Here is an 11,533-nt window from a genome sequence, read left to right on the forward strand (position 1 = left end):
CATATGATATATTTCAACATTTCAAAGACAATCAGGCGCTTAATTCAACAATTCTTGAATTTAAATTTTTAACAAATTCACAACTTTATTTTATTTATATTTTATTTGCTTCAAACATTCAGGGATCAAAAATACAACTATCTATAATGTAATTTTAATGCAACTGACAGATTTCTTATATTCAATGATGTCTGAAACAATGTATTCATGTAATACCTCAGAGTAAAAAATGTAAATACAACTTGCCAACTATGTTCTGAAGAACATAAAAACTAATAAGGAAATGTGTCTAAACTTTTGCATGTAAATAAATTTAAAACAGAAGCAGAAATAACTGCTATATAAATGATTGGTTTAAATTAACAAACAAATAAAGATGTTAAGTGCACTAAATATACATTGACTACAACTATCATTGTGTCATATAACTTTTTTTTTATCTAAGAACATTGTCTTTAATGTTAATTTTTGTGATTACATTTTGTCTGATAATTTGTCAGGCTTTAATTATCAAGTTTTATTTTCTCTGAGTCAGTAAAAATGTGTGACAATGTGGAGCTTCTAAAAATTACTATGATTTTTTAACGACTTCAATATTTAATTCTTCAAAATCTTCATCGATGTCTGATACAGGGGAAGCCATTCTCTTTCTGGAAAAAAAAAGGTTTTAATGGTTAAAAACAACTTTTGTTGCCATGCACTGTGTTTTTATTATTACACCCAACAAATTTGATTCTTAAGATTCTAATAACTAAAGCATTTGGTGATGTGATATTTCTGAACAGCATCTTAATCTTAACCATAGCTTAGTTCAAACATGATATACAGAGCACCTCCCTTGCTCGTAACATATACGTACTCAGCTCATAATATCTTTTGACTTGAGATTTTGCTTGAGATATTTTGGTTGCTCTAGGACAAAAGCCCCTGGATATATAACCCCTGCACCACCCTAACCCCCCCCCCCCCTTGAACTAAAAACCCATGACAAAAACACACAGCTGCCCTTACACAAACATACAAAAACCCACACAACAAAACTAATATGTTTTATGCCTGTTACTATTTTATAAAAAGAAACAATTGGAAACTTACTCTTTTTTCCTGGATTCCACACTAAATGGATCTGTGGAGAAAAATAGTTTGAGAAACATGAAAAATCCTTCTGAAATTTGTGAAAATATATTTAAAAACTAAACAAAATATGTTCATATCATGTTAAAAAACAAATGCAATAAGTATTCATAAAAAAAATTGACAAATTAAGTTAACAATATAAACCATGTGAATTACTTGTTTTAGTGTGTAGGGCACTTAATTACAATTTTAATTTATACATATAATGTGTAGGTTTAGAATGAACAAAAATATATGAATAAAATTGAAGGGGAAATAAAGAGTTAATGGTACAAATAGTTTTTTAATGCTAAAACATTCACAGTTGTTAATAATACAGAATGACAATCCAGTAGATTACAAGTTTTTAGATTTGAAATCATAAATAATACTTTCATACTTCTATTAATACAGTAGGCTATTTTCAAACAATTTACTTATGTCGTCAGGTATAAGTGGTCTACTAAACATTTTGTTACCTTTTGGATGTTTTTTAATTTAATATTTAGTGTTAAAATGATGCATTAGTCTGCAGTCTTTTGTTTTAAAATGTTATTGTCATATAAAAAGATAACCTAAGAACCTTTGAGAGTATTTTCATTTATTCTGATGTTAAAATGACGCATTAGTCCCCAGGAAAGTATTTTAGTATTTTAAAATGTTGTTGTCATCCACTCAAGTGTGGTGCAAAAAAGATAACTTACGAACCTTTGAGAGTATTATAGTGTGACCTGGTCTTGCGTGTGACAACCCTATGGTGGTTACTGCCGTGGGCACACTGGGCTTGGTGTTCTTTCAACAATTCATTCGGGAACTCTGAATTGCAATAAAGACACCTAGAAAAAACTTTTGGTTGTTATTTCTTGCTCTCGCATCATTTTTCTTCATGGATGGTAATGTTAAAAAGCCAATAAAGTATTTATTTAAATGTCAACACTGTTTGAGGTGGTAACTAGCTGAGTTAAACTTTTAATTAAGCTGCATTTGCAGCTGGTGGCACCGATACAAATTATAATTATACAACTGGAGCAAAAAGTTGAAATTAGTACAAAAATGGGTTCACAACCAGCAAATTCCATTAACAATAAATAAAGAATAAATGGAACATTCAAAGTTTGATGCTTTTTTAAAATTAATTTTGTGTAACTTCCTGTGCAATCTTAGTAGAAAAATTGTAAGTATAAAAATAAAACTTATTACACATCATGCAGAAAAAAAAATCAGAATTATCAAGATAGTATAGACTTACTGACCTGGAATGATTAAGTGGATTGACTTCTTCTTGTGGCTCTAAGTAAAATATTAAGATCTGTATAAGCAAAAATCATCTAATTTTTTTTACATTTGTTAGTTATAGAAAAAAGCACAAATATAAAACTCCAACTGTCTTGTACTAGTCAAAAAGGAACCAACCTTCTCCACAAGTTGCAGCATGGGCTTCTATCTTGTTCAAGCTGAAATTTTTATTACAGATAGGGCAGGGCTCCTGTGAAGTATGGTAATATGTGTTATATTATGACAGGACAAGTTAGCTTTTGGGTGTTGTCAGTCAAATTATACATGAGAGAAACTGTAAAGTATGTAAATATTATGGGATAGAGAAACTGTGTAAAAATATAAAACAGAAAATGTAAATCATGGAAACATAAAAAAGAAAATGTAAAGCATTGAAATAAGGGATAGAGAAAATGTAATAATTGGAGATTAGGACATGGAAATTGTAAAGGATGAAAAAAGTATAGGACAAAGAAACTGTAGAGCATGGAGATATTATGGGATAGAGGAACTGTATGGAATTATAGGAGAGAGAAATGGTAAAGCATGGAAATATTGGATAGAGACTAGGATATTAAACATAGATAAATTATGAGTCATGGAAATACTAAAGGACAGAGAAACTGTAAAGCATGGAAAAACAGGAAATGTAAAGCATAAAAATAGTTTGGAGACATTGTTTCTAACAGAAAATAAACAACAGAGAAAATGTATAGCATGGAATTATAGGATACGAAAGGTTATACTAGAGCATAGGTTCATGGATTTAGTTATGTCTTCATCCCTTTCAACAGCCTAATTAGATTGCATTATAATATGTATCTTTGTAAACCACTGAGTTAACAAGCTACATGTATGTTTATAAAAACATAATGCATGTTAGAATCAGTTATGGCCAGACCATTTCCAACAAATGAGACATCTTAAATTTTAAGATATTTATTAGAACTCACCATCTTGGGTACTGGACTGGCCACCCTGGCACCCTCTGGAACTACAGCCTCTTCTGGCATTTTTCTGAAGTATCTGGAATGTGTGGCCTCAACACTAACACTCTTATTTATTTCTGATTCAGGCAACACTTCTGCACTGCTTGTGTCTCCAGCATCTAAATAAACTGAACCTAGTTTCTTAGTCTTCAGTGCAGCTTTTTTTTTTCCTTTTGTTTTCATGGTCTTATTCTCTGATGTTCCCCGTAACTGTTCATCAACTGGATCCGCTGCTTCTATTTCATCTGTTTCCAGATTTATAAAATCATGTTTTTTGGTGCCTAGAACATTACCTTGACGTTGGGCAGAAGGAGCTGTAATCACATCCTTCACATTATCAATATGAACCACCTTCTTTCTGTCTTTAAACAGTGCCGATGATTTTTCTGCATCATGTGATGGCCCAGCTACATCCAGCATGTTTACATCATCTACAATCTCTTGTATATCTTTACCTTTCAGGCTGGTTTTGGTGGTTTTGGAAACCTTTCTATTCATTTTCTTGTCACAGCGAGTTAAATTGTCTAGGTCAGTTGTTTTCTTTTCATTCTCACTATCTTTTAACTTCAGTTTATGGGACAATTGTCTAGCTTTAGGAGGGGAATTAGTATCACGTTCATTCCTGGATAAATCTCTAGTTTTAGAAGGGGAATTAGTATCACGTTCATTCCTGGATAAATCTCTAGTTTTAGAAGGGGAACTAGTATCATGTTTATTTTTTGATAAATCTCTAGATTTGTGAGAAGATTTAGTATCTCGTTGATTCCTCAGTCTTCTGTGATTGGTCAACTGTGTGCTGTAGACATAGCCATTAGGATCCAACAAAGAATTAGAACTTTGACTGCTGAGCTCTTGAGATGAAGAGCTTTGTTTAGAATTTTCAGGATTGTCCTCAACTGTTTTCTCTTCAGTGCGATTAGAGGACTTCAAGTTATCGCCTATGTTTTCATCACTAGAATCATCATCTAGAGTCAAGTGAAAATTACCCAGGTTAGCCGACACTTCATTAAGGTGACGTCTGCTCTTTGGTGACATTAACCCAACACCTGCCGTAAGGTCAGTTTTTTTATTAAGCTCTGGAATTTCTGGTAGAGTCTCATCATCAGACCAAACAAATTTCACCCGATTAGGATCTATTACTTTGAAAGAATTTGCAGGGCCACTACTGGAGTAATTATTGCTGTAGTTCATCGGGAAATTATCACGGTCTTCGTCAGAATTTTCACCGTTATCCTGATCATTTTTTTTCTGTCTTTTTAACACAGCACTTGTTTCACCATGTTCTCGATTCCGCTTTACACCCCTTTCTGTCTGTTTCCACTCAATAGCCAACTTGTGTTTCTGTGAATCAATATCTGTGGCCGACTCCTTTCCTCTATTATTCAAAACACTTCCAGCATTCTCATTCTCCCTTCTGACATTGCTAACCCTGTCATTTGCCCTGTGTCTCCGGTGATCCAGATTCTCTTTCAGCTGAGTATTTTGCCCACCTCTAGGCTTCCTAAGTTTTGGGTCATCCACTAAACCTTTAACATGCTCAGTGTTGCTTCTAGACGTCCATGAATTATCGTCCCTTGATGCAAGGTTGTCAAAATGTTTTTTTCTATACATCCGGACATTCTCTTCTTCACTTTGGCCTTTTCTCCCTTTGAACTTGGCCACCAGACAACCCTCGTGGTGAGGGCCAGGCAACACCGGCCTCCCCCAGGGCAACAGTTCACCTTTATGTTGTTCCTGTGCTCGTCGAAGACGCCGGTGATAAATATCAAAGACCAACTTGACAACCTCAGCGTGTCTATCAGGGTGTTTCACACCCTCAGGGGGTAAAATATACTTCCATATACCCATCTGAAACAATAGAAACTTATTAGGCATGTTATACAGTATTAGTTTTCAATAAGAAAAAAATAAAAATCATGTGTATGAGTTGAATGGTTGAGAGTATGACTTAAATATGAAAATTAAATTCTGTAACCGTTTTATTAAACAACAACAATTAACTACTGCTTAAATTAGATGACATAAAATAAATATACACAGAACAAAGAGGTCTCTCACATCTCTCTGCTCTATCTGTTTTCTGAAATAAACCAGAATTTATACAATCAAGCTACTGAAATAGGCATGTTATTCCTAAACATTTAAATAAAAAACTGTACGAGAAGACCGGCAATTTAATAAATTAAGTGATCTATACGATTTTTTTTTTATAATTTCATATTTTGTATTCCATTGCTCTTTAGCCAGAGAAAAACTTGAAAACAACTTACGGGTATATTCTTCTAAGTTCCATTTGATCGTTACCAGATTGCTGATAAAATATGAAAAAACTTTTTTAATATAAATAATGCTGCTACATATTTCATATACAAGAATACTAATGAGCACAAACTGTGCATTAACATAATGTCATGTTAATATCCTTTTTCTAATCAGTAAAAGTAAATACTTTTTACAACAAAGCTTATTAAATTTCGTTGTTGAAAATTCATCTACAAGTTTAATACATTTCCCTTATAACCTACCTCTAAGAAAGAAAAAGCAGGTTGAGCAGGCTGTAACTTGACCACATCCTCTGCCATTTTATTTGAGCTTCCAGGCTTGGAGAAGTCTGGGACTGCATTTGCTGACAAACTGTGAGAGAAAGAAAGCATTTTTATTAACTACAAAAGAATTTTGAGAACATCTATACTAATAGTTTCGCTGTCTGTCTATCTGACAAGAACGCTCTAGAGAAAACACAAGCAAATTAAAAACATGCATAGTAATTTGAAAAACGAAGTATGACGTCGTCACATTTAGCACAGAGTAGAAAATAATCTCAAGCCGGAGAGTGCACACAGTAATATGACGTCATTGATTCTCGAGTAAACATTGAATAAAAAGGAAATTTTGTCTAATCTAAGTGGTTTGCGTGAAGAGTTTCTTTCATACAATTCTTCGGGTAGGGGCGAAGCCCCACCCCCGCGTAAGAACGTCTGAGCCCCTCCCTAACTCAAAAGAAATTTCTTCATCGATACTCTATAATAAAATTACCGCCTAATTAATGTGTCTAATCTAAAAAGTGGTTTTCTTGCAATTTCTTTAATGCAATTCTTCGGGTAGTGGCTGAGCGCGACACCAGTGTTTCTTTCAGACTTTTTCCTCCCCGGAGAGGGGTGTGGGTACTTGAAATTTTCGGGGGCGGGGGTAGAATTTTCGGGGAGGGGGCGGACACTGGAAAAAAGTATATAATTATATTTCCTTGAATGGGACGGTAGACATGTTTTTTTGGGGGGTGGTCGGGGGTGGTGTGTGGGGGGGTGGTTTTAGTTTAGAGAAAAGAGACAGCACTATCAGCCTAGCGCCCATTGTATCCTTCCTCAACGGGCCATTTTTCTCGTTGTTATAATAATCATGATAAGCCAAGTAACCATCTTTGTCCTTTAGTAGATCTCTTGAGATAAGTAGTTGACATCATCGTCATTCCTGTGGTAGGGAGACCACATCACCTCTCCATCGCGCTCAGTTTTGTGTGATACCTCCAATAACTTGCGCTCAGTTTTGGGTGATACCTCCAATAACTTTCTGGCTTGAACCTTACTTCCAAATTATCTTTTCTGTAGCTGTTTCCTAATCATTTTACTGTTTTCTTGGAAATTCCCAATATATTCTGAATATATATTCTTAAAGTATTGACATTTATGTCTTTTAAGATCAATGACAAGGTGAAGTTAGGCTAGCAAATATGTAAAAAAAAAAAATAAAGCTTTAAATGTACAAAAAGCCCTTACCTTTTTCTGTTTAAACAAATACAAAATATGTCACAGATTGAGAAATAAGTTGAAATCATATCAGTTCATTGTAAGTAAATTGCCACTCAATAGCCTAGATGGCAGAGCGTAAAGCAGTTAACATTTCTGATAGAAAATTAACACTTACGTAGCAGTATTGGCTTTTTCTCCATCACTATCATTAGTCTGCATTTCCTCATCTATATCTTCCTCCATTTCTAATTCCTCGTTGTGGCGGTCAGACTTTTGGGCATAGTGCTGTGAACTGAGAGACTTAGAAGGAACACTAATGGCATCATCTGACATGAGGTCATCAGGTGGTTGAGTGTCATCATCATCATCATCATCATCATCATCCTCATCCTCACAAAAGTAAACACTTTCAGGAGAATCAGCTGCAGACTGAGTGCTTGATCTTCCTCGAGAAGCCTGTTAAATTCAAACAGAAGCTGTTGTACATTTTAAAAGGTTAAAAGACCCAAGTTAAGAGTCTAATTTAAAATAAATAATGCATGAAAATCTAGGCTTTTTCTATTTAATATTACAACTACATTAATTAAAATTTTTAAAAATGTAGGATATTATATTATAATGGCATTAATCTAATTTAATATTAGATCATAAAAATACAAGTTTAGTAAAATATAAAATTATTTTTAAAATAAATTCTCATAGCAACAATGCTATTGCTTTATTTACACTATAGTTTACAAATGATGAAATAAAGAGTGTGATAAGTCAAAAATGTATATGTTTTGATCTGAACAACATACAGATTTAAAAGAAAAACATTATTTTAATTCTTGCTATATATAAACGAATCATTTCTTCAAACCTATATAGGCATTAGAGAAGGGAATACTTCTTAATTTGTGAGGAAAAACACGAAAACAATTCAAAACTGTAAAACTCAATTAAACTACATGTTATCTAAGAAGAATTAAATTACTAACCAGAGTAGATGAAAAACTAAAATATTTCATTCATTAGTTAAAAAAACAAAAAACATGCATATTATCTGAAGATTAGTAAAATCATAACCGGCATAGATGAAAATGTCTTTATTTGCTACCTGTGCTGCAGGCTGCAACTGCTCAATAGCCCCTCTACGACTTGACCTGGAGTTTGGATCACATTTTGTAGTGGTGTCAGATTTGATACTCTCACATTTAGAACCAGCTTCACTTAACGGACATAAGTTGATTTGCACAGTTCGAGACTGCATTTTTTTCATTGCTCTCTCATTCTGAACAGCATTCTTTCTGGCATCAATTTTTCCACCCTTGTTACCACAGGCAACATCTTCTGATGTCTCATTAATTGTATCTAAAGTAGGAGGTTTTAGAACAGCTGAATCTTGTTTCACATCAGTATTAAATTGCTTGTTAAAGAGTGATCCTGAATCTGTCCAAAGAGCTTTCTTAGATCTAACAGTTCTTCCAGCACACTGTTGTTTTCCCCCCACATTGGGATCAGTGTGTTCAGAAAAAGTATCTTTTGACATGTTCTTTCTAGGCAATGTTTTACCAGAGAAAGTGTTTTCAATAGCCCCTTCCTGAAGTTCTTTGTCCTGGGTAATGTGAAAATCTACTTTCTTGGTTGCTGAGCTAACTTTAGACTGCTTATCTGATTTCGATTTACCAATCGACATTTTGCTAACAGGAGATTTTTTAAAATCATCTTCATCACTAAGTGGAGTCTGCTTCCTAAGCTTTTCTCTAGAGACTTCAACATCACCTTTTAAACTTCTTTTACTTGATTTCCTTTGAACTTCCAAGACCTCCTTTACTTGAGCATCACCATGTGGCCTACACTCCCTTATCTGTTGGTTAGAATTTTTCTAGAAATATAATTTGCTATCTCTAAAGACTTTCTAAAAGCTAACAGTTCTAAAGGTGCATAACATATTCAACTTTATTTCAACCAGCTCTGATGTAGGACTCAGACAAAAGAAGTACCAACTTTACCGCAATTAAACAAGGAAAAGGTAATTTAAAGAACGGTTTTAAAAAGTAAAACAAAAATTCTCTGTATTTAATGTAATTTCTTCTAATTAGCTCATTTATTATTAACCTTATTACTAAATGATGATCCATTTTTTTTTTTAAAAACTAAATTTAATTCAATATGAAGGCAACTTGATGAGAAGGTAACCAAAGACGAAGGTACAAGCTTTGGAGAGTTTTATAAAAAACTAAACACATACGAAATGTTTTAAAATCCAAAAGATTTAAATAAAACATACAGTTGAAGGTCCAGGGCTTTCTCTTTTACTTTCAAGTATTGCAGCCTGAAATAAATAGCCAGTATAAATTGTGCCTAAATTTATATATTATAAGTTTCTATTATCATTAATACATAAGTATTCACTGCATAAGTATTTTTAATGGACATACAATAGATTTTATTTTTTATGTTACATCAAAACCCCACCAGCAATGAGCTTCTCTGGATAATCGTCTTTAATTAAATAATATTTAATGATGTCTTACCAGAAACTCTCTTTTTTCCTTTTCTGTCATTTGATTCTGAGAATACCCATCAATCCCTGCATCTGATTTAGGTCAAAAAGTGAAATGAGTTTTAAGATTGTATCAGTCTGAAAGTTTAAAATCAAACTAAATTAAATACTCTACACGGAAATCAACATTTCTGACCTTCCAACAATTTATTTTCTGCCTGCTCATCTTCAGCATTAAACTCAACTAAGCTGCGGGGCTTTCGACCTGATCTCATTTTTCAAATGTGTGGTGATAAAAAAATCTTCCCTCTGACTTAAAACGAAGATTCGTAATTGCTCTTAAATATCTGAAAAAATCAAATATAAAACTTATTTTAAACTTTCTTATGAATTTTAACAAAGATGAAATTAGTGAGGAGGCGTGGTCGAGTCAGCAAAAGCTCATGGTTGATAAATTCGAAAAAAGTCTACAATTCAAACCCTCAGGCAGATATGACTCGCTCCCTTCCAACACTAAAAATTATGAACGAAGAAGAAGGAGAAGTGAGCTGTAGCTAAATTATTCACTTAAAAAAAAAATAAGGCAGATGTGTAGTCTATATGTTCTTTTTTGTGGTGATGTATGCTTATCAACAAACTGGCATATATTTCATTTAATATTCACCATTAAAACACTTGAATCATAGAATAAAAGTGAGTCACTTCTTAAATTCTAGTAAAGGTATTCAATACATTATTATAATAATCATTATATAGGCCTAATTATAATATATAGCAACCCACACTTTTCTTTTTAGTTACTTAATTTTAAATAATAGTTTATTATTATATTTAGGCCTAAAGAAACTCATTTATTTTTCTTCTTTTTAATGCATTATTGCAGTGATGTTTCAGGGTCATCCAGCAATTTCAGCAAAGACATCACAATTGCAAGGCGGTTAAGTTTGTATTGTTACAAGTATCTCCCAGGCATGATACTATAAATAAACATTAATGAACTTACAATGACCCCAAAACTGAGGCCAACACAATTTCAAACAGCTATTGCCCGAGCTATGACGTATGCTGATAATTATTGTCAATGTGAACTCATGGTGAACCCGCGACCGTGTAGGGATTTTTCTCCCGCTGACGATCACACGATATTTAATTGGAACAGTTCTAATGCTTTTTTATGTTTTTTTACCTTTTCTAATAAAAAATCGCATTCATAAAAAAAAATAAGTAGATCGGTGTTTTCCTAACGTTTTTGTGTGTTTCGGTTGTGTTTATAATAAAATACGATGAACTGGAGGTGATTGTCAAGCGGGGAATAAAATACGCTAAAATGGAGTTTTACCTTGGCTTAATTTCAATAATTTGTCAACAAAAACAAGTCAAAATGAATGGTCTCAACTCTCAACCTATGCTAACTCGTTGGCATTGGGAAATTTTTTAATTAAATTTAAATTATTAGGCCGCCTCCATTAAACTCCATACCACACATCCCAAGCAACAAGTAGATATCTAAATCTAGATTTGCAAATAAACTAGAATCTAGATCTAGATCTAGAATAGTCTAAAAAATCATGATCTGTGATAGATCTAGTCTTAATGAAAAATTCTTTCGTTTGTTGTTTAGGATTATTTCCGTTGCTCCCGCGGATCGAGGTCATACTAAATTCCCTAAATATCAGCTAATCTATTATCAGCTTATGAGCAATCATTTCAATTCACATTACTTAGGCTAATACTAAGTTAATACTTATCCCTACTGTACATTGTATCTTACGCAGCATTTTATTTCTTAAAGAGTTGTTATTTTTAAGTGAACTATGTTAACTTATGTATTCAATGAATTGGGAATGAAATGAGACTATTTCAGAAAAAGTCTATTAAATATAAAAATAGACAAATAGAGCTATCCAGAATCGGGCGGG

The 11,533-nt window shown here is 33.2% G+C and overlaps 1 protein-coding gene across 3 annotated transcripts; it reads right to left on the bottom strand.

Moving 5' to 3' along the window:
- On the bottom strand, positions 1 to 11,259 carry LOC131953356 (uncharacterized). Of its 3 annotated transcripts, XM_059316510.1 has the most exons (15): positions 11,094 to 11,259; positions 9,811 to 9,961; positions 9,646 to 9,707; positions 9,399 to 9,443; positions 8,226 to 8,975; positions 7,302 to 7,582; positions 5,906 to 6,014; positions 5,651 to 5,691; positions 5,439 to 5,460; positions 3,345 to 5,228; positions 2,530 to 2,602; positions 2,370 to 2,406; positions 1,825 to 1,952; positions 1,096 to 1,126; positions 1 to 650 (listed from the first exon to the last, which is right to left on the bottom strand). In XM_059316510.1, the coding sequence occupies exons 2-15, from the start codon at positions 9,887 to 9,889 to the stop codon at positions 572 to 574; spliced, it is 3,621 nt and encodes a 1,206-aa protein (XP_059172493.1). In that variant the 5' UTR covers positions 9,890 to 9,961; positions 11,094 to 11,259; the 3' UTR covers positions 1 to 571. The 3 variants fall into 3 exon arrangements, with proteins under 3 accessions (XP_059172493.1, XP_059172495.1, XP_059172494.1); XM_059316512.1 differs by lacking the exon at positions 8,226 to 8,975; XM_059316511.1 differs by lacking the exons at positions 1 to 650; positions 1,096 to 1,126 and having other exon boundaries at positions 2,370 to 2,425.
- Positions 11,260 to 11,533: the final 274 nt, after the last annotated feature.

This window comes from Physella acuta, unplaced genomic scaffold (genome assembly GCF_028476545.2).
Source record: "Physella acuta isolate Inbredline_101_S28 unplaced genomic scaffold, ASM2847654v3 ptg000917l, whole genome shotgun sequence".
Lineage (NCBI taxonomy): Eukaryota > Metazoa > Mollusca > Gastropoda > Physidae > Physella > Physella acuta.